This window comes from Rhinichthys klamathensis, unplaced genomic scaffold, assembly GCF_029890125.1.
Source record: "Rhinichthys klamathensis goyatoka isolate OS25496 unplaced genomic scaffold, OSU_Roscu_1.1 h1tg000331l_1, whole genome shotgun sequence".
Lineage (NCBI taxonomy): Eukaryota > Metazoa > Chordata > Actinopteri > Cypriniformes > Leuciscidae > Rhinichthys > Rhinichthys klamathensis.
The window spans coordinates 1,628,037-1,652,602 of record NW_026606846.1 but is presented as its reverse complement, the minus strand read 5'-3'; the positions used below and the strand labels follow the sequence as shown (position 1 = coordinate 1,652,602).

At 36.7% G+C, this 24,566-nt stretch overlaps 2 protein-coding genes across 5 annotated transcripts in view; one reads left to right on the top strand and one right to left on the bottom strand.

Annotated features, from left to right (window-relative positions):
• LOC130105976 (zinc finger protein 436-like) overlaps positions 1-24,566 on the top strand; it is a 274,724-nt gene that overhangs the window by 8,555 nt on the left and 241,603 nt on the right. The gene's annotated exons all lie outside the window — the stretch shown is intronic.
• LOC130105981 (zinc finger protein OZF-like) overlaps positions 19,179-24,566 on the bottom strand; it is a 53,113-nt gene continuing 47,725 nt past the window's right edge. The window contains exons 3-4 of one of the 3 annotated variants that reach the window (XR_008809688.1): positions 19,665-19,806; positions 19,179-19,628 (exon numbers count right to left, since the gene is read on the bottom strand). Coding sequence is in view for 1 of the 3 variants with exons in the window: in XM_056272181.1 (XP_056128156.1) it covers positions 19,803-19,806 (4 nt within the window). In the remaining 2 variants the exon portion in view is untranslated. Of the gene's footprint in view, positions 19,807-24,566 lie in introns of all 3 variants that reach the window. The other 2 variants (XR_008809687.1, XM_056272181.1) reach the window with 2 other exon arrangements.

Here is a 24,566-nt window from a genome sequence, read left to right as displayed (position 1 = left end):
TCATTTTTGGGTGAACTATCCCTTTAACATTGGCTTTTGTTTAGCTGCAGAGTTTGGGAGTTCTTTCTGCACAATAACGTAAATTGTAAATCGTAGAATTGCGAGATATAAAGTCGTAATTGCGTGATATAAAGTCGTAATTGCGTGATATAAAGTCGTAATTGCATGATATAAAGTCGTAATTGCGTGATATAAAGTCGTAATTGCGTGAAATAAAGTCGCAATTGCTTGATATAAAGTCGTAATTGCGTGAAATAAAGTCGTAATTGCGTGATATAAAGTCGTAATTGCGTGATATAAAGTCGTAATTGCGTGATATAAAGTCGTAATTGCGTGATATAAAGTCGTAATTGCGTGATATAAAGTCGTAATTGCGTGATATAAAGTCAGAATTGCGAGATATAAAGTAGAAATTGCGTGTTGTAAAGTCGTAATTGCGTGATATAAAGTCGTAATTGCGTGATATAAAGTCGTAATTGCGTGATATAAAGTCGTAATTGCGTAAAGTCGTAATTGCGTGATATAAAGTCGTAATTGCGTAAAGTCGTAATTGCGTGATATAAAGTCGTAATTGCGTAAAGTCGTAATTGCATGATATAAAGTCGTAATTGCGTAAAGTCGTAATTGCGTGATATAAAGTCGCAATTGCGTGATATAAAGTCGTAATTGCGAAATATAAAGTCGTAATTGCCAGATATAAAGTCGAAATTGCGTGTTGTAAAGTCGTAATTGATGAATTTATGTTGCTGATGTGGAGTTAACTATCTTCAATTAGGATATTCTGTCATGTAATCTATAAATTACTCTTATAGGAACTGTTGTGAGATGCACACAGAGTGACTTTCTATTGCATGTGAAAAGATGGACGCTAAAGTTTGAGCTGACTCACAAATGTGCTCGACTACAACCACTCTGCCTCTTCTCCACATGGCCTGGTGTTCCCGGGGGCGGGGCTTATGTACATTTTAGGGTTGGTGATGTCACTAACCCTGGAGGAATGTCGTGTAGTTCTACCAGCCGTTTGTTGTAGTCCTTTTCTTTAAAAGCAAATATCTTCCTTTGCTTTTAACTTTGAGCGTTTGTAACTTAGATAATGTTGTTTATGCTCAAACAGCAACATTACACACTAACTAAAATTAGAAAAGTGAAATCATACTTTACCGCCCCTTTAAGAGACGCCTCTTGGGTACGCATTGCAATCTGCACTGTGGAGAGATTCTCCAAAGCTTCTGGTCTTTTTTCTTGAATCTGTCTAAATGTGAACTACTTTCAATTAAAGATTGTAATCTAACTATAATTAATAATATTCCAATTAAAGATAAGATGTCTATTGAAGCTTGTTTCCGCCACAGAATGAAAAATAAAAAGGTAATTGCGACTTTTTTCCTCACAATTGCAAGTTTACATCTCGCAATTTTGACTTTATTTCTCAGAACTGCGAGATATAAAGTCAGAATTGCGTGATATAAAATCGCAATTGCGTGTTATAAAATCGCAATTGCGTGTTATAAAGTCAGAATTGCGAGATATAAAGTCAGAATTGCGTGATATAAAGTCAGAATTTATTGATATAAAGTCAGAATTGCGTGATATAAAGTCGCAATTGCGTGTTATAAAGTCAGAATTGCGAGATATAAAGTCAGAATTTATTGAAATAAAGTCAGAATTGCGAGATATAAAGTCAGAATTGTGTGATATAATTGCGTGTTGTAAAGTCGAAATTGCATGTTGTAAAGAATTGTGAGATATAAACTATTCTGAGGGGAAAAAAGTTAGTCTTTCCCCCCCCCTTGCAATTGCGAGTTATCAGGCCAATTCTGAGTTTATATCTCACAATTCTGAGAAAAGATGTCAGAATTTCGAGATATAAACCCGCAATTGTGAGAAAAAAAGTCAGAATTGTGAGATATAAAGTCGCAATTGTGAGAAAAAAAGTCAGAATTGTGAGATATAAAGTCGCAATTGTGAGAAAGTCGCAATTGCGAGATATAAAGTCGCAATTCTGAGAAATAGTCGCAATTGTGAGATATAAAGTCGCAATTCTGTCTTTTTTTCTCGCAATTGCAACTTTATTTCTCAGAATTGCGACTTTATATCTCGCAATTGCGACTATTTCTCACAATTGCGACTTTATTTCTCGCAATTCTGAGTTTTTTCTCACAATTGCGAGTTTACATCTTGCAATTCTGACTTTATAACACATAATTGCGAGTTTATATCTCGAAATTCTGACTTCATATCTCGCAATTGTGAGATAAAAAGTCGCAATTTTTTTTTTTTTTATTCAGTGGCGGAAACAAGCTTCCATAGATATCTTATAGGTATCTCTATATGTAAAAATGTAATTGATACATGTGTATGTAATGTTTCCCCTATTATGGAGAAAACAGTAAATGTATTTTATGGCTGGAGAGAGATGTTTCTCTGAGGGAAGAATATTACTCGCCAAAGGGGAAGGCGTCTCCAGATGTTCATTCGCTGCTCAGTCACTCCATGTGGATAACAACATTATCAAACGTATTGACAATGTTATTTAATTTTATATGGAAAAATGGCATATTAAGAAATCTGTTGTTTTAAATTCTTATTTAGATGGTGAGACTTTTGTACATTCAATAATACTCTTAAAATGAATTGGGCCAAACACTTTCTCAAAAATCCAACCTCCTTATATTTTCTCCAAATTTGGTGGTTTAACATTTTTATTGCTTTGTAATTATAATGTTATATATATAATCTAAATGTCATAAGCAGATCCTTCTCGCCTGGTCTCTGATATACAAGCACAACTTTTCTCCTCATAACCGTGATATTCCGTATAAAAACAAAAGCGCTGGTTTGAGGCTGATATTTCGCTTGTGAGTCAGTTATTAAACGCAAATGGCCATTTATTAAACTATGAAGAATTCCTTAGTCGTTTTAACTTTCCCATTACCCCTAAAGAATCTGCTATTGTTTTTGATGCCATCTGGCGTTATTAGATTGCTTCAACATATCTCCTCTTCTTTACCTCCTCTAGATCCTAATGTTACAGTGGTGGGGAAATACTGCTTTTCATCACTTCTTCTAGTAGATCGATACGGCAATTATTTCTGAATGAATGTGTATCAATTCCAAATGTCACAGTTTACTGGAATGCCCGAGTAGATATTTAATTAATACTAAGATAAGCTTCATCGTATATATCCAGTTAATACCTTTCTAAAGAAATTTTAAAAAAGATATTGACGTAAACTGTTATTTTTGTAAACAGCACCCAGATACTATAATTCATTTATTTTGGCTTTGCCATTATTCTAAATTATTTTGGAAAAACTTTTCAGATTTGTTATTGAGAACATTGATAAGGAATTTTCTCTACATTGGGAAATTTTTTTGTTTGGAATTGTTAACGGGAAAAAAAAGAACAATTACACAAAAACAAAATATTCCTTCTTAATCTTTTTTTTGTTGACAAAATTGTAAACTCTCACTTTTATATGTTTTGCTTATTGAAATACAACATTACTTTTGGACTGTCTCTGACTCGTGTAACAAGAAGGCTTTAAAAACAACTGAAATATGTAAGTCTTTTTATCTTTTCCTTTGATATGTAATTTTTTTTTTTGTCCCGTCTTGTGGCTTTTTTTTCTTTTTTTCATGTTTTTTTTCTGTTTAATAGTTCTATATTGTGACTGTTTCCTTCTTTGAAAAAAAAAAAAAAAAAAAAAATCTTAAACAGCATATGACCTTAAAAAATAAAATGGCTTTATTTTAAAATGCTCTATAAACACGCATTAAAAAAACAAATAGGCTACTTGCGGTGAGGACATGCTATTAATCTATCAAATTGAGGTTTAAAAATCATGTGATTTAAAATGTTGTAAAATAAACTATTTTGCGTGTAGCCTACCGGTATGTAGAGTGAAACTTGGATAACTTAAGCATCCCATTTATGTAAATAATTACTTATTCATCAATAATTACTTATAACTATTTAACAGTACTACTACACAGGTTAGAAAATCATCTCAGTACAATATTGAGCATACATGCCGCGCATGCAAATTATAACCAGAGATCGGTACTGCGCATGCGTAAATGACGTCACCAAAACACACCTCCATCCAATAGTATTAGACCATCCAGCTACGTGGTGGTGGCGCAAGATGGCAACCTGAACGGTTGTGTTGGTTCGAGCTCTGAGGCGTTTTTGAGGAGTCTTATCTAAAGCTTCATTAAGCCATGAAGTGGTAACACATTTAAGAGAAGAATGCAATAAATAGACTTTATAAAAATTTCACCTGCCTGTGACGCAGCCTATATTGACTGAGCACACTGCAAGACCACGTGCATTACCCATCATGCCAAAGAACAAGGACAGAAAGTTACTTTCTTCGCTTTTCGAAGCATCAGCTGGAGCTGATTCATCCCCAAATACTCCAACAGGTAGCCCTCTTTCAAAAAAAGCACGTCAGGAAGAAGACCTCAATGTATCTAATGCTGACCATAGGGGAGAGCGGGGCACAACCTAACACATTTTGGTTTTGGCTCAATTATTTAAAAAAATGATTAAGTTAGATTCAACTTTTTTTTTTACACAAGCAACATACACATCTCTGCTACAAATGAACACTTAAAGTGTTTTTCTAGGACCTACCATGTTCGTACTGATGCACTGAAAGTGACAGAAGTGCAAATGTTACAACTTACCCCATATGCGGGGTTAATTGTAACAGACGGAGGGGTTAGTTGTAACGCTTGTGTGTAACACATAATTCAGTACTATTTTATTTGTATAGTTTGATATTGTTTGTGCATCTGTATAGATAGATATCCATACATCCATCCCTCATCCTTCTATTATGGATCAATATCATGGATAGAGACATAGAAAAGGGCAGCACAGTTTTGCAATAAATAAATAGATCAAATATTGTAATTGCAATTTAATTAGATTTGTGTGTGGCAGCTGCATGTAAAATTATTATTATTAATAATAATAACAGTAATAATAATACAAATGAGCTTAAAATCAAAATTTAAAGGGTTTATTGCATTAAAAACAGGCCATATTTTAATTAATAAACAAGTGATCCGTGCAAACCAAATTTTAAACATTTTAAATTCCAACATTGTTTGTGAAAGTCCAACAAAGTTCAATATATAAATAAATATTTAAAGCTGAAAAGTTGTGTGGCTCCCTGTTTTCATTTGATTATGATTGTACACTTGGCGGCTTGGTTGTAACACTGTGCTACAACTAACCCCGCTGTGTAAAACATATTTTAAGCCTAGCTAACAGTTGCTAGGAGTTGCTGACATGTTTCGAAACGGTGCTATGTTTTAGCCAACAAGACAGTGATTAAGGCAATATAAAGTTAGATTTGGAAACGTACACACCCAACTCAGAAACCGAAAAAAAACCTACGATGAAAAAATTGACTTGCATGGTGTCAAAACACTCTTTGTCCAGTATCTTTACGAAATATTATCAAAACTTTCCACAGATTCGTGGGAGACCGTCTTCTGGCAGCGAGAGATAAAGAGCGTAAACACAACCGGCTTGATCCTGACTAACTATGTAAAAGGTCCGAGTTACATTTAACCCCGCGTTAGGTTGTGCCCCGCGCTCCCCTACTTCGTGCTGTCAATGCTCTTAATGAGCGCTTTTCGTCGGTGGAACAACAGATTGCCCAGAACTCGGTCGCTATAGTTAATCTTTCAAAGACGACTGATTTTGTGGCCGAGGAGATGAAATCTCTATCTGCAAGAGTCAAGGCTAACGAGAACAAGGTATCGCAGATTGAGCAGGTGGTCCGGATGGTTCAAGGCAAGTGCGATCAGGCCGAGATCTACAGTAGGAGATGGAATTTGAGGCTTAAAGTCGGCATGAAACGGAAGTTGAGATTGTCATTTTTTCCTTGTTGTGACGTATATCCGAGTGAAACGGGTTCTGAAATTAGAAAAAAATGTAGGGCGGGGCTTGATTTCGTCCTTCGGGAATTGTTTGGATCGTTGGAGGTTGGGCGTTGCAAACAAAATGGAGGCAGATTTGAATGTATCTTCTTTGAGAGGCGTTGCACCGATAGCCGCACCCTCATCGGCTCTGGCCGCACCCTTTCGCCATTGCACGTGACCGAAAGAGAAGAGTGGTCGTTTCGAGGGGGGAGGGAAGGGTAATGTATTTGATTAAAGATTATAACGGTACATGAATTAAAAAAAAATAATGAAGTGCACAGATAAATCATTTATAATAAACACTACAATATTACATATAAAAAGAAGATTTGTCAAATTTGATTTCATGCTGACTTTAATCATTTGAGAGAAACAGATGGAGAAAATATAAGAAGCAAAGTGCTTGAAATCCTAAAAATGCTGACTCCGGACGAGGTAGATGACATCCCTTTTTCTGTCGACACAATCCACAGGATTGGACGTCTTGGATCTGGCAGTAACCGTCCTAGGCCGGTCATCATCCAGTTCGCGCTCAGATCCTACAGAGAGAAAGTCTGGAAAGCTGCACGGGACCATCCTGCTCTCAAGGAAAGAGGGGTTCGCCTGGCAGAGGACCTGACATTTGCTGAAAGACAACAGAGGAAGCTGCTATGGCCAAGGGTAAATGCGGCGAGAGAAGAGGGGAAAAGAGCCTACTTTCGTGGAGCAGATGCATTTATCGATGGTCTGTTGACGACTTTCAAGATGAGTATTGACTAAGTTTTTAACTTCGCTGGGTAAACAGCCGAACTGAAATCTTGTGCTCCGTCTTCAGGCCATTTGTGTTCGTCCAGGTGATGCGATTCCTTGAATTTTTGGAGTGGATCAAAACCGACTGAATTTTCGTTGTTTCAGGGTTCTTTATAGCTATAACATTGTTCTGACATCCAAATAAGATTATTCCATGTCTGATTTTGTTTTTAGTTGTTTAAAGGTTGTTTCTCTGAATGTTAGGGGTTTACGAGACTGCACTAAAAGGAAGTCTATGCTCATTTTTGTTAGGCGTACAAATGCAAATATAATTTTTTTACAAGAGACTCATTCGTGTGATTCTGACGTTAGATGGTGGCGTTCTCAGTGGGGCGATCAAATTTTCTTTTGTCATGGTTCTCATCATTCGGCTGGTGTCGCTATTCTTCTAAATAAATTTAAAGTCGACGTATTGGAATCGGTTAGCTCCAAAGAAGGTAGATGGTTACTGGTAGTTGTTAAATTGGATAACTCTTTATTTGTTTTAGGGAATTTTTATGGTCATAATTCTTCAGCTCAAGCCAAAAATATGTCTACAGAGGCCATTCATTCTATATCAGTACTGATGGGGAAATATCAAGGTGCCTTTTTGATATTGGGTGGTGATTTTAACGATGCCCCAGATGAGTTTTTAGATCGTTTCCCACCCCACACGTTTTCTAACGCGAAATTTAAATTTACTACGGCTTTAAGTGTCGATCTTTCCTTAGTGGATATTTGGAGATTCTTGAATTTTAATGAAAAATGTGATTCTTGGAGTAACTCCTCTAGGTCTTTACAATCAAGGATTGATTTATGGTTAATTAACCCAGGGTCTGTCCAATATGTCATGGATGTTACATACAGTCATGCACCTCTTTCGGATCATAAAATTGCTGTTTTGACACTTTCTGGAACTGAAGTTAAAAATAATAGTATACGAGGTTATTGAAAATTAAATAACAATTTGCTTAGTAATGAAGGGTTTGTAACCCAGGTTCGAGAAGTAGCTCAATTCATTTTTGGAAATAAGCAAATGTCACATCATGTTAAGAAATGGGAATTGTTTAAGTTTAAAGTTAGGCAATCGGCTGTTTATTTTAGTAAGCAAGTAAAAAATAATAATTTGAATAAGGAAAAGGCACTTATGACAGAGTTAGACTTTCTTTTGAAAAAAGTCAATCTTACAGAAGATGAAAAAGTCAGATTGGAGACAATAAAAACACAAATTGATCAGATTTATATTAATATACCAAAAGGTGCATTTATCCGTTCTAGAGGCAAGTGGTTAGAAAAAGGGGAAAAGAATACAAGTTATTTTTTTTCATTAGAAAAACAAAATTATAAAAGACAAACGATCTCCTCTCTTAAAATCAATTATGTTATCACCTCAAATCCAAAATTGATTGCAAATTATGTGGAATCATTCTACTCTAAGTTATATGAATCTATATTTGATAGGGATAAATGTTCCGACTTTTTTGAGTCAGTTAAACAATCTGTCACATCTATTTCTAATCAATTTCGAGATCTTTGTGATGAAGAACTAAGGAAACAAGAGATGGTTACAGCTATTCGTTCAATGAAGAAAAAAAATCGCCAGGAACAGATGGTCTTTCAGTTGAATTTTATCTCTGCTTCTGGGATATTATTGAAAACCCATTATTCGAAATGTATAAGGAGTGTATTGAATCGAACGAATTATCGACTTCGATGAAACAGGGTTTAATAACCCTCCTTCCAAAACCCGATACCATTTCTTCAGGGTCCAAGAAATGAAGGTGGTTTTGAACTTTTGGATTTTTTTCGATTTAAATGATACCTTTAAAGTCAAATGGCTCAGAAACTGTCTTCTTAAATCAGACTCGATATGGTTTTTTATTCCATATAATATTTTTTTAAATGATTACTCCATCAGTAAATTGCCTGTGACATTATCCAATTTCTACCAACAAGCTCTCAAGGCCTGGAAGTTATGTTATGTACATAACTTTTCCCCACATAAAGCAATCTTGTGGAATAATGCTTATTACAGTAAATCGGAAATCTCTTTATTTACAGAGTTGGAAAGACAAAGGAATTTACCTTTTATCTGACCTTTTAGATCAGTCAGCTCAGTTTCTTTCTTATGAAAGTTTTATGAATAAGTGGGCATTTCCTATTAAATATAGAGAATATTATTCTGTGATAAAAGCCATTCCCACAGGTCTAATGATGTTAATGAGAAGCCATATGTTATCCCTTAACATATGTAGAAGTGATCCTGTACACAATTATGACCTGATTTCCGTTGAAAATATATAGTAAAATTTTCCCAAATTTTTTTAGAATGAAATGATGAAAATTAAAAAAAAAAAGATGTAGAGTTTTTTCTGGCTGATTCGGACAAAATGAACAATTCTCATCAATCTCCATAAATTTTGATAAAGTGTAATTACTAACATAAATGTTATGAAGTATTTTTAAGTGTATTTCTCTATATTTGTTAGGTATGCAAAACCTAGTAAAAAGTGCTCCAATAAATGTATTAGAAATATATTTTATAAAAATAGGTCTTTTCAGCCTAGAGGGAAATTTTTCTGGAATATTTGCTTCCCAGACATTATCTGGAAAAAAGCTTGGTCGCTTCCATTTTGGTTTTGCATACCTAACAAATATAGAGAAATACACTTAAAAATACTACATAACATTTATGTTAGTAATTACACTTTATCAAAATTTATGGAGATTGATGAGAATTGTTCATTTTGTCCGAATCAGCCAGAAAAAACTCTACATCTTTTTTTTTTTAATGTCATCATTCTAAAAAAATTTGGGAAAATTTTACTATATATTTTCAACGGAAATCAGGTCATAATTGTGTATTAACACCCAAAGATGTTATCATATATTTTGAGTCAAAAACTACGTCTGTAAATTTTATGATTAATCTTATGATTTTATTAGGTAAATTTCACATTCATAAGAGTAAATTTAATAATTCTAAGCCTTGTTTGAAGTTTTTTTTGGCTGATTTTATGTTGTATATTGAGTCTCTTAAATGGATAGATAATAAGAAATGCACTGATACAATTGTATTTGCCAAAGAATTGAAGATAATTGAACAGTGAAGAATTATATGATGTTTCTCTTTTTCTTCAATACTGATTACTGGTTTGTAACTTTCTCGTAGCTATTATATTATACAAATAGTTAAACTTAGCCCCTTTATTTAAATTTTATTTTTTATATTTTTCTTTTCATTTTTTCTTTATACTTTAGTTTAGTCTCTTACTTATTTATTTTAAACTAATTTTGGAAAATCTTGGATTGTTGTCTTTTTGGATGTCATGTTATTGTTTGAATGTTATGTCTAATGTCTAAATAAAAAAATAAAAAAAGGACCTTCGTGGGGTAACCAGACACTTACAGGACTTCCACCAATCAGATGCATCGCTGTGGGATTGTGGGATTGTTCAGGATTGTGGGTAATGAAGTACTTATCCAAGACATTGCGAATAAAGGGCATTTATCTCAAAACAAGGTTAGTGCCCCATGAAATTTTGAAAAGCGTCATGAGACCTGCAACATACTGATAAAACCTTCCATCCTCAGAGAGAAGAAATAACAATTACTTTATTTCTTGAGATATATATGTATTAAAGAAGTACAATTTTGGGAAACAAATCATAGAACCATACAGAAATTGACCCCTGTCCGTTAATGGGGTCAGCAGAGAAACATGATCATATGATGAGGGTTTTCTTTAGGCTTAACACACTCATTAGTTTATTAACTCCATACATACAGACAAAAAGCCTGTATTTAATGTTCTCGCTCAGGGCCACAGAAGATTAGTCACAGACATCATAAGACATTCATGAAAGATATGCATTCAACCAACATTCATGAAAGATATGCATTCAACAAAAGTATGAATAAAATGTGTGAATCACTTATTGCATAGGAATGATTATATAACTTGATTAGTGCTTATTTTAGGAATAATGTAATCATGAAAAAGGATATACATATACTTGAATTGAAGAGACAAGGGACTCTGACCCCAACCCTTCAATGGTTTATGAAGATCAGTGTCATTATTGATTGTTTTTGTGTTATTGATGTTTTATCCATGTCATATTGTGAGAAATAACACAGTATTGCCTTTCATTATAGCAGTAGTTTTATAGGCTTTTATATCCTGACTCAGATAATGTGTTTCTAACAGCAAACACTCAGAATAAAGTGAGATGATCTGCTGATGATCCTGAATGGCTTGTTGAATGCATGTTGATAGTCTGAGGCTCATCAATATTAACAGATCTGCTGAAAACACTCTTTATTTCATGACAATAGTTCCTGTTTTCACCTCATTTATTATGTCTTCAGATCTCCTGTAAATTGACACTTAAAGCTCATTTCATTGGTGTCAGCAGACTGAGGGGATTTGTTGGCTACTATACGTTTATTTCTGTTTAAGATTTTAACTGTTTTTCTTACCATTATTTATATTTGGAATAATTTATATTATTTATATTCTTTTCTATATTTCTAGATACCTGTATTTTAATGAAGAAGCAGAATAATGCTAGGATTAGCAATAACAATAATGAATGAATTGGCATCAGTTACTGTACGATGAATAGATAGACAGACACAAATGCTTAGAACGTCATTTCTTATAAAAACAAAACTCATAAATTGATATTTTTGATTTTGGCTGATCAGCTCCTCCCACGCTGGAATTCATCATCAGTGAAGCTCCTCCCACTGCAATCACATCATCAGTGAAGCTCCTCCCACTGCAATCACATCATCAGTGAAGCCCCTCCCACTGCACTCACATCATCAGTGAAGCTCCTCCCACTATAACTACATCATCAGTGAAGCTCCTCCCACTATAACTACATCATCAGTGAAGCTCCTCCCACAGTAATTCACCAATAAATGCTGTAAATTCCCATCAGCCACAAGTGAGGATGAGCATGTTTCATTGAGGACTGTTGCACTGCAGCTGTCTTCAAGCCAAGTTTCATTTAGAAACATAAAGTCCAGGTTGTATGTGGTTATTAAGTCATTGACTAGAAGTGATTTATTTTTAAGTGAGCGGATGTTTAAAAGTGCTAACTTAACAGTCTTACTTTTTGTCCCCACAGCAATCTTAGTTTGGCGTGTAATAGGCACCAGATTAGATGGGTTTGCTGTACGGCTTTTAAAGGCCTTAGACTTTCTATCATGTAATCGAACAGCAAATGAAAAGATTCAGGCACACTGGGTTCCCGCTTGTTTTGTAGACATTTAAGAAAGTTACTGTTATCATAGCGGGGACCCGACACATATCACTGAGAGCTAGTATCAGTTGTTTTTGGCATGTCCATCCAGGTGCTGAAGTGAAGTCCTGTGGTCATTCATACTGTGTCCAGGTGTGTGTGTGCCATTCAGGTTGAGTGGATTGGCACACACTGCAGAAGGATGATTGAGAGAGAAGTAGATATTGTCCTTTAGCACTCTTGAACCAAGTTTGTTTGGGTGGAGCCCATCCTGTTGAAACAGTTGCCTCTGACTCCAGAAAAGATTGAAGTTGTCAATGAAGTTTACTCCTTTTATATTGCAGGTTTTTTGGAGCCATGTATTAAGCCCAAGCAACCGTGAAAATCTGTTTGTTCCTCTTGCTGGGGGTGGTCCACTGATAAATGTTTGTACTTTCAGTCTTTTAAGTGTTTCAAAAAGTTAATTGAAATCCTTCTTAGGGAGTTCTGACTGCTCTTTATGAATATCATTTTTCCCCACATGAATGATGAGTCGATTTGCAGTCTTATGTTTCGTCAGAATGTTCTCAAGTTCCCTGTTTACACCAGAAGTCGTTGCTTGTGGAAGGCAGCACGTAGTTGTATACCTGCTACTAATGTTTCTGATTATGGAGTCCCCCACTATCAGAATCCTGGGCTCGGCTGCGCTCTGAGCTGAGTGCCGCTGTCTGCTCGACCTTGAGCGCCAGTTAGCATCAGTGTTAGCTACTGGCTGATTCAGTCTGTGTTCGATCACATTCATCACGTTTGGGGATTCCTCATTTACATCCACTAATACTTCAAATCTGTTCTCAAGATGTATAGGCGGTGGTAGGAGACCAGTGTTTGCAATCCTTGTCAGAGCCGTATCTGGGGTAGAGGAGGCTCCTGCGGCAATATGTGATGTTCGTGACAATCTGATGTCTCGAGTGCCTTTGTGTCTCGCTCCCTGTGTGTGCCATCGATTTGTAGGTCAATCGGCTTGTTTCTCTACACTCAGTATGGCCTGTCGAGGAGTACTAGATTCATGGGACTCACCGGCTGTATGCTAAGGGTGTCCATGACGAAGCTCTGTTGTGTGTTCCAACTGGTTTGGTTGTCCCACAAGTAACTTTGTGTCAAGAACTACAATCCTTTGTAAAAGTCTGTGGCAGTTAATGCAGCAAGTAGATTCCAGAAGAGGCATTTTCTCTTATCCTTTGGAATGTAGGCAGTTGTGTTTTCTCTTCCCCGGAATGTAAGCAGTGGGAGGCTGGTCGAATAAAAGTATTCTGCTTTTTTGTAGTAATCCAAGCGTTTGAGCACTGTGCGGATTAGCTGCCCATATGGAAAAGGTTTGCTAAAAACACCTGTGATTCTTATATGTTCCAACAGAATATTGTAAGGGACATATATGCTGAAAAATCCACATATATAAATTGCATAATATTAATGTATTTTTAATCATATATGTCATATACTGTATGTCCTACGTACAAAAGCCATATAGGTTTTCTTGATGTAAAAACGTAGGAAAATAATGCTAATTTAATATTCATGTCCAGAATATATCTTAAAGTATTAAAGTATTAGCTCACTTTCAAACTCACCCTGATGTCATCCAAGATATCCATGTCTCTCTTTTTTAAATTTTTTCTACACAGAATGGACTTCAATGGCAACCAACTATTCAAATGTTCAAAGAAGTTTCAAATGTATATATATATTTATTTATTTTTTAGAAAATGACCGATCGTTTCACTAGATAAGACCCTTATTTCTCGACTGGGATCGTGTCGAGACTTTGAAGCTACATTGAGACGGACATTTGAACCTTCTTTGAACATTTGAATATTTGGTTACCATTGAAGTCCATTCTGTGTAGAAAAATCCTGGAATGTTTTCCTTAAAAACCTTAATTTATTTTCGACTGAAGAAAGAAAGACATTGATATCTTTGATGACATCAGGGTGAGTAAATTATCAGAATTATTATTATTATTTATTTTTTTGAAAGTGAACTAATAAAACACAGTGCAGTTTACCAATCAGTGTAAGGCTGCAGTTCACTCATGCTCTTATCTTGTGGAGCCCTAAGAGGAGCCCTATGCCTAGTCAATCATGGTCATACTGTATAATCAACATTAGATGAAACACAATATTTAAAACTACACGCACACATTTTAATTACAAAAATTATTTATTAGAGTGTATTCTACAAGATACAGTTGAATATTTTACATATCAATAGTTTTTTATTTTAAATTCTGCATCACCAGATTTCATTTTCATTTGTGACAATTTCTCTAAACTTTATCACAGTAGGCTACTAAGATAGTATACTATTCTTAACCTACAAACATAAAACTTTCCTTAATGTCGAAGTGATTCTTTGCATATCACCACCAGAGTTCATGTCACATATACAAAAATATATTCCAGCCAATTTTCAACATTTTATTCACTGTTCTAGAAACATATTTGACTCAACTTTGTTAATTTGCCGCACCCTCTGATCTAAATAACACTGTGATGAGTCACATCCGGGACATTTACGCGCTGAGCGCGATGAAACGAGCTGAGAGTTTTTTCACAGACGCCATTTTCTTTGATTCGCGATGCAAGGCATACGATGAAGGAAAGCACATGGATTAAGTGTTTTATCGCATTTATATTTTATAACGTCTTATTGTTTTCTAACAATGTGTATGTGCTGTGCACGGCTAAACCGCTCTCAGGGGGGCATTTCCGTTGACGCGCGATGCAGATCAGACCAGGATGGGTTTGCTTTTTAACAAGAAAACGGCAAAAGTAAGTGTTTTATCTAATTTACAATGTGTATTTTATAATATATAGATATATAGCGATATTTAAATGCTTTGCGCGTTTAAACGAGCCGAAACTTTTCTCAAAGGCAACGATCTTCTTTGACTCAATACGGAGCTGACGACGAGGAGGTTTGCTTGTAACGTTAACAGGAAAAACACCGAAAGTAAGTGTTTTTAACCTAATTTACAACATGTATTTCATGGCATTATATTGTTTAATTTGTAACGATATGTATGTGATGTGTGCGCCTAAACCTTTCTCACAGACTAGGCCCACAGACGACTAGGCCTGCATCTTCTTTGAGTCGTGACGCAGTGCTGACACGGATTTTGCTTTTAACAGTAAAAACAAATAGTAAGTGTTTTAACTCATTACAATACGTGTTTTATGACAATATTTGTGATGTGCAAATATTAAAAGTATGTATTTATCCTCAAACTATCTTTTACTCTCGTTTACCAGCACACCTTGTATAAGTTAACTGAAAAACAGAAGAACAACACAGACTGCAGACCAACATTGCACGTGAAATTGTCACTTTATTTCCTTTTTTGGAGGACCAATTTTCTTAGAATGGGTAACTAATTCTTTCAGATTAAATATTTATGCAAAATGTACTTATCAGAATAACTTTTGATTGATGTGGTGGTTAGGCTTTCATGTTTAAATGTATTGATTTAGCTATTTGTGTTTGCTAGGAGCATTTCTTTGATGCACTGAGTGGCTAAGGCTAAACCAGGCTTGGTGTTTAAAGACTGTACAGACTAGAACCTGGTGATGTTAAGATTTAACAGATAACATGAGAGAATCATGGGCACAAACATAAAAAATAATCATAGCTTTGTTGTTATTTGGTATAACTAGATTTTCTGTGTTTCTTAACACTCATTTTGAATTTGTCCAGTCAAATTACTTTACAAAAGTCATTTTTATTTTTATTTTTTTTACTTAAAATTAGTTTTCAAACCAATTGTTTTCATGATTTAACAGGTAGATGTTTTCTTGCTGTTTAATTTTAGACTCCACTGATTGGGAAATATCTGCCCATCACCTGTCCAACATCACAGCCACAAAAAGGGAACACAGATTCTTCCGGCGGCTGACTATTAGTGAGATTTCTTAAGGTGGGTGTCTTAATTTATTCTTAAAGGGTAACTAAACCCCTGATCAGAGCCTGACTCCACCCACTGGCAATATTTGAAAAATGCTGGAAAAGTGGGCAGAGCCCAGCAGAGATAGAGGGGACGAGCCGAGGGCGGGGCTGAGCGGGGGGCGTGCACCTGAGACCCGCAGTGACGGATTGATTGACAGCTGCTGTCAGACTCTAAAATGGAGAGTGACGCAAGTAGCTTTGCAACAGAGCGGTCAATTGAAGTCGAGGACTTTTCTCCCCCAGCTTCACCTGAAGTGGAGGAGGGTGAATTGTCTGTGGACACAGGGCCATATCAATTCGAGCCGCTGGCTCAAACTGCGGTCTCCCGCATCGCGATCGGCATCTGATGAGTTTTGTCGAGTTGATGTCAATAGCGCGCACTCTCTGTAAGCATATTCATATTCTGTCGCTATGTGAAAAAATCCAGCAAAATGCGCCGTCGCGTTTGTCGACCCCAGAGGATTAACTTGAGCCTAACCATAAATTGTGATTAAAACATACATGCTCACTCACATCAAGACGCGACTGCGGTGGTGGAGTCCATGCAGGAGGAGCAGCGTTTGGCACTGTGTCGCTTTTCAGCGCCAGCTGTGTGGAGAAGCCCATTTCCACCTCTACTGCATTACCATCCTGACCACTGTACTAAATACAGATAAATCTAACGTTACGCTAACTTGAAGCTATCCTAACTGATGCAATACTATACTACTAACTAACTATGCTTCTAACAATACTACACTAACAACTATGCTAATTAACTACATAGGCTACACAAAATAATCTAAATAACTATATAAATGCTATGCTAAATAGATGCTAAAACACTCTATCCTGATCGTTTTAAATACTCGCAATTCCAACTCCTGACTCACAGTGGTTTTGACGAAACAAGATGGTTTTTATACTGCCAAGGGCGTGGTAGCTCGTACCAAGGGCGTGGTGAGCTGGAACCTGCTTACGTCACCAACAACCGCTTACGTCACGCAAACATCCAATAGGAAAATTCAACTGCAGTAGCCACCGTTCAACCTGAAGAGGGCAGGACTCAGACGTTTTTATACCATATATTGTAGAATTAAAACACTTTATATCCAAATGTCAAAAAAGTTACTCGAATCAATGAACAGCATTTATGAAGCTGCATTCTTACAGATCATTAACTAAAAAAAGTTGGTTTAGGGTTTAGTTACCCTTTAAAGGGTTAGTTCACCCAAAATGGAAATTCCGTCATTAATTACTCAACCTCATGTCGTTCCAAACATGTAAGAATTTCTTTCATCTTCACAACACAAATGAAGATATTTTTAATGAAATCTGAGAGCTTCCTGCCCCTCCATTGACAGTCTATGCAACTACCACTTTCAAGCCCCAGAAAGGTATAAAGGTACATCATTATGCTGCGTTCACACCAGACGCGAATAGCTCGTCAAATTCGAGTCGTAACAAATAATGCACTTTAGATATCTCAAAAGTTTAACCAAGTAGTGGCCTGGTTAAAACCAGACCATTCTCAGTTGTAACTGAGTTATGGTCTGGCAAAGCGTCATAGACAAATAATTTCCAGAGGGGCGTCACCAACGGACGTCGCGGATAGACCTAAACCCAATCAGAGCGATGAAGGAGATGACGTATGCAGAGCGGCGGAGAAACAAACATCTCCGAGTGTTGTTCTTTGCTCGGTTTTTAACAAAAAGGAAACGTTCAAATCGCTTAAAACAGACACGATAGCTGATTCGAACGAGTGATGTTCGACGGCGGCATCCAACTTTGTAATGTAAGCTACAAAATCTGCTTCAAAATCCCAGCGCTGTCGTCATCGTGTAAAGCCCGCCCCAACGTTTCTGATTGGTGCCTCGATTTCGGCGGATTGGAAATGAGCTTGAAGGAGCTCTTTGCCAGACTAACTTTCAGAGCAAATCTAAATTTGCCGGAAGTTGTCTGGGTTTTCCCAGGCTAACCAAGTATAGCTTTGTAGCTTAAATCGACATTTGCAGGGACTTCAAGTTATGGAACAATGAGACAGATTCAATTCAAAGGATTATGGAATTTAATAAAACACAAACTAAAGATTACATAGACTACTCAAGTAAATATGCATAGCAAAACAATTACACAAAATGATTGCAATACGAAGTATTGGAGAGAAAGTTGGAGAGAGCGAGAGAGAGAGAGAGAGAGAGCAGGACAGAACAGAATCTTCTCAGGACAGAACAGTTCAAAACAGTTACTTCAAAATGAGACCCCAAAGGTTTGCTCTAGACAACCTTAAACAGCATTTCTTTTAGATTGTACTTGCTTTTGATATGGCCCTTTTGTGCAGCTGGTTTGAAAAGAAGCGTGGCTTGATGTCCGAGGTTTCTTCCTGGCGGAGGTAGATGTTGCGATCGCTTAGCTACACGGAATATGATTATTCTTAAGTTCGTTTCGTTCGTAGAAAAACACTGAACAAAGGAAACTATCAAACTGAGGTAGATCAACAGAAAGAAAAACTTAGATTAAAACGAAACTTAGAAAGTAAACGAAGAAGGGTGGACCTCTCTCTGGCATAGAAACTGCACAGAACAGACGTGGCGCTCCGAGTTTTGAAGGGCAAATCTTACAAAAAAAAGGGAAAAACTTCCTTTCTTACGTGCCTGATCCAATCGTTTGGGAGGAGGCGTGGCGGCAAACTTCGCTCCGGGCAATGTACAGAGGAGATTGAACTGAATCATAAAACACTTATAGACTATTATTAATAAAAGAATGCATCATGTTGCATTTTGGGTTAAGGATTCTATACCGTTGGATTTCTCTGATCACAACAATACCACACGCTGTACTTCTGGGAGCTAGTAAGTAAACGATACATGGTTCTTTGTGTTTAAACGCATGTCAAGTTTGATTACATATCATAATGCCGATGGTTATGGCCATTTGTCACAAAAGGGGATCGTGAAAACCCAACAAGACAACATTTTATACATTTCACAAGGTACTTTGAGGCACGTGATCCCGAATGAGTGTTCCTGTGTGTGTGTGTGTGTGTGTGTGTATGTGTCTCAGAGTTCAATCGGCGTTTGGAGGAGTGGTGAACTTCTTCAATGCACTCAGCCCTAAATTTTAAGGTCACAAATGTACCTCACATAATTCCTGAGTTCCAATGTACCAGAGGAGGGATTTGTAGGGCTGAGTGCATTGAAGAAGTGTCTCCATTGGCATAGTAGCACAGATTAATGATGACAATTGTCAAGGATGCTAAGAAGATGCACAGAACACCTACTCCCATCAGGTGTAGGCTTAGTCAGATGCAAAACAATGTGGACACACTTGTCAGGAACTCTGTCCATAGAGCAAGGTTTATGTCCATCGTTGGCTTTGGCAAGCCCAACACGATCTCTAGTGTATGTGGTGGTCTGTTCCTCCTCATGGCATCTTCAACTCTCTGCTGTTCATGTCCCACAGGAACAAGATCTCTAGTGTCTGTGGTGGTCTGTTCCTCCTCATGGCATCTTCAACTCTCTGCTGTTCATGTCCCACAGGAACAAGATCTCTAGTGTCTGTGGTGGTCTGTTCCTCCTCATGGCATCTTCCACTCTCTGCTGTTCATGTCCCACAGGAACAAGATCTCTAGTGTCTGTGGTGGTCTGTTCCTCCTCATGGCATCTTCAACTCTCTGCTGTTCATGTCCCACAGGAACAAGATCTCTAGTGTCTGTGGTGGTCTGTTCCTCCTCATGGCATCTTCAACTCTCTGCTGTTCATGTCCCACAGGAACAAGATCTCTAGTGTCTGTGGTGGTCTGTTCCTCCTCATGGCATCTTCAACTCTCTGCTGTTCATGTCCCACAGGAAAAAGATCTCTAGTGTCTGTGGTGGTCTGTTCCTTATCATCTGCAAACCAAGTATGCAAAGGTTACAACGTTTAAGGGAGTATCAACATGTAGTAGTTAAGTTGTTAGGCATTGTGGTATTCCACATAATAACTCGATCTCTGATGACAACAGAGATGGCGTATTTTGATTGAATAATGAGATTATTGCTGTAGGGTCTGGACCAATCAGACACACACTAATTATTCATATTCATTATATTTAATGAATATAAAGGTCTATGAAACTCTCCCCCAAAACTAACCTCACAAATGAAGTTACTTTGTCAGCCGGGTGTCCGGTTACAGAACACTTTAAGACTGATAACAGACTTTTACGACGTCAAAGGCCACATGCTTAAGAGAGAGAGACAATCTTTAATTAAATAAACTTTGCGGTATTACTCTGATCAATGAAGGAACATGCCGTGATGATTTACTGTCTCGTGTACTATTATGTATAACAACATGGTATGTTTGATCGGGGTGTATGTGGTTGTACAACCACCCAACGGTCAATATAACCTCACCTGATTCATGCTTCCTACCTAATTAATCCTCATTTAAAGACACACACTTTGATGTACATCACCTTCTCTTAGAATGCAATGTGAATTTGTCTATTTGAGCTTGAATGAACAGTCTAAGCACGCTGGGGACAAAGACCATAAATCAACTAAGAGCCGCTTCCCCTCTCGGACATGTCACCTCACTCATTGGTCCATTCAAACCTTAGAGGTTGGTTCTCAGGCTATATCAGAGGCAGGCAACAGTGACCGCCCTCTCTTGGTAGTTTTCATCCTGCTGCAAACACTGTTTCGGGTGATACGGGGGAACCCCCTCCATGGGGGCCCAGAGGCCTCCCAGCAGGCCTGATTCCCAACCGGATCCGGCCTCATGGAAGAGAGAGGACACTCTCTCACAAAGAACCAAGGACAATCTCAGGAGTTTGTAACAAAGACTCTAACCCACCATGCAAGTTCATCATATCTTCTTCATCCAACAAAGAAGAAAATGATTGAGACTTCAACATCCGACACTTGCAGAATCATCAACAACTTCAGTTTTCAACAACTTTGATAATAGTGTACGCTACCCAGGCATGCAAGTATACTTTTGATTTGATGCTTTGAAAATGAAATGCTGATGTTCTTCTCATATAGTTACATGGAACTTCTCAATAGTTCCGTTTTCGGTTTCGTTTCCGTTTTCGTTCTATCACTCACCTATTTATGTATTCATGTGTGTATGTTGTTTAGTTTATTTATATTCATATAAATATCTATATTTAGTTAATAAAACATGTACATAATATGTATTTGGTTCTGTTTCGTTTGCAATACAAAGTCACTTTTACGGTCGCGTTTTTTTGCTACTTGCTCAAAGTGCTGTACATGCTAAGATATAATTATTCTTCTGTGGCCATGGAAGATACCCTTTTCTTAGAATAAATTAATAATCAAAAGAGTTCGTTGGACAAACTGATTAATTGATTGTAATATTAATTCAGCCACATCAAGTTAATCCAATTAACTGACCCAAATATTCATAATTAATAATAACAAGTTATTGATCATTAATATTTCCAAAAAACTGAGTTCCTTACATTGCTCAGGATATAATGAAGGAAAAATAGCATGAAAACAACACCTTAGACTGTGACAAGGTGTAGAAAAAAGAAACAAAAGAAAAGAAAATGGGAAAAGAATGCGGTGGATATGAAGTGACCAAATAAAATCAGTTGACTATCAAGAAACTGTAGTACATGATTTGAGATACGGGGTTCCCGTGTCTTTAAAAGGGCAAACATGGAAATGGTGTCAAAAAGAAAAGTTTTAGAATCTCTAGTACTGTTACATGAAACATAAATAAATTGCCTTAAAGAAAATCGTTCCAATAAGGAAACAATTCAGATTATGTGCGGTTACAGCAAGAGGAGGAATTTGATTTAACTCTGTGTAGAGAGACACATGTGTGACTGTATTTAGCTGTGTGTTTGTGTGACCATGCTCCAAGCTAAGGTGACAAAGGTTTGCTGTTGACAATTGTACTTGTTGCTGCAACAGGGAGCCATGAACATCTTTGTTTAGTGAGATAGGGAATGATACTTGTGACCAGGTTGTAATTGGGCTCAAATTACTTTTCACCTAGGTTTGTTTACTAGAGCATGGTTAAAGACAAAGTTGTGAGAAAATCATCTACATAGTTAACCCTCTGGGGACCAGAAACGCGCCCGCGCGTTTTGCTCGTTTTTTTTTTTAGCAATGCAAAATAAACTCAAACTGCTCTGTTAATTTTGATCTTTCATGTTCGTGTTATACATCAATCGATCCTGTTCAGTTTCTATTTTTTTTCTGTATACTCAAAATAAAAATAAAGTGTTTTGCTTTTTGCCAAATAAAGAAAAATGAACATGATGCGAGTTCTTCACTCTCTCTGTCAGCGAACTCCAATTTGAAACGCGTTCGGAAATGATCTGTAACTCCACGAAAATTCAGTCAAACAGGCAAACATACCCACGGGCATAAAGCTAGAGATCGCATCTTTTAAATGAAGTCATTTATATTAAAAACAAATATTCTCAGCTTCTGTAATCTGTATGAAAATAGAGCGATTCCAGTCGAGCTCATTCACTTTAATTCGTTCACGCCTACTCCCGGAGCGCGCTATTCACAAGATAATGTGTTAAGCCATCTATGGAAAACAGGTAAACGCCCCCAAGCAAATGCATTAAAGGCTTCAAGTTTCATCATTCAGTTCACCTGCGCGTCAGGAAGATGGCACGATACACCGGTGTATAAGCTCTTCAGCTCGTCCTGGATACTAGAATCCACATTTTCATCAGAAGAAGAGCGCGACTCTGATGACGACCGTTTGATCGAGCCGTGGATAGAATTTCGTATGAGTAAGTATTTAGTCTTACTTCCATTAGTTGACAAGCTATTCAATATAAACATGTAGCTTACACATTATACTGGGTGGACTATTTTCCACTTGCCATCCAGAGTATTGACATTTGATATATATTCAACACGATCTAATGAAAGTGCATATCTATACCATGAATTTAATATCTCGTGTTAAAGAGAAAAAGTTTTTTTTTTTTTTAAGTGCATGCTACGCACTGTAAACCCCAGTTATGAAATTTGTATGTGTAAATGATATGTTTAGATCATTGTGTATGAAAGCTAGAATGTAGAAGTTATTTTAGAAAATAGGCCTACTAGATGTTTAGATTATATTTTGACTAGTTTAAATGCTGCCTCGTTATTATCATTGACTATGCATGCTCGCAAATATCAGTTGTAAATGTGCTGAAATGTGTAAATATACCCAGTTAATGAATTGCGCAAATGTGTTTTGTTTGCGGTGTGCCTCTCCGGCAATGGCCCATTGACACGCATATTTATTGCACTCGCCTAAAATTATTTACATCAGTTATTAATTATAGACTAATGCTGCTATGGTTATATTTATGTAATAATATTCCTCAACTTAAAAAAAAAAGAAGGAATGTAGCTTCATCACTACCTCCGCCTGCAACTCGGAGTGCGCTTAGCAACACAGTCAGAAATCAGAAAGAGTAAGTACATATTTACCTACAATTTCACAGATGTTAGTTCAATTTTGTTTATACTTAGTGTTAATACAATATGAGCCTGTATGACTTCACAATTGCTTTGTTTATAGCCGACTGATTATTTATTTATTTTACTCGCATTTGATTTGCTTAGAGCAAATTTAGAACATTTAGTTTCTCCACATAGAGGAATTACAATAAAACAGATTGAAAAACCTTTGAATCTCCTCTCATTCTTTGTTCAGGCTGCCTCACTTGATGGGCCATTAGCCATTGGGAGAGTGTCTGTCACACCCCTGGTCTGAATCTCATTAATATTGATAGGCCATTACCACTCCCACGCATAAACCTCTTCTGACCAAAAAACTGTCATACAAAGTATGAATTCATGTTTTGCTTTATGTGAACAATTAGGCAGGATGATTTTTAACATCATTTTGAAGCCAGAACTCGAAGCGACAACATCCATTAGTCAAAAGTCTTGTGGACACATATTTAGTGTGTGTTTTGTGGTCTTATTTCAGCAACTTTCATTTTTATTTTTTTCAATAACCACGCATAAACATTATTCTCTTAAAAATACAAACATGTACATACATGTTGCTAACATATCATGGTAGCCCCGTTTGTGCTATATAGAGTGAATTTACACCTTTGCCATTAACATGTTTATAAATAACTGAAAAAAGCACAAATGTCAGTGCATGTCAAAACATCCCAAGGGCCCCAAAAACACCTTGGTCCCCAGAGGGTTAATAAACATATTAAAGCCGTGTGGCGTTTCTGTGCTCCTGTGTATGGTTTAACTCCAGCTATATGGGAAATAGCAGAGTGTGTCACTAAAGAGACAAACACATGTAAAACATGTCAATTGAAACTGATTAACAATTCCAGTATTACAATTATTAGTTTTTAACACAAGACATTTGGTCTAGTATGCATGTAGCATCTACAACCCCTAACCCAAGTGTTTTTATGGAATAAACTCAATCTATGTGCATACATAACACAAACAACTATTGTGTGCTTTATTAAAACAACAATGTTATGCACAAATACAATTTTGAAAATGCAGACAGGTTCAATTAAATTAAGATGTTAAACTATTAAGCTATTTGCTACTGGACTGCTAGCCGACTAGCAAATGACGCTAATAGCTGAAGGCCTTGAGTGACCAAAGTTGTTAGCTTTTCTAGTTAGTTT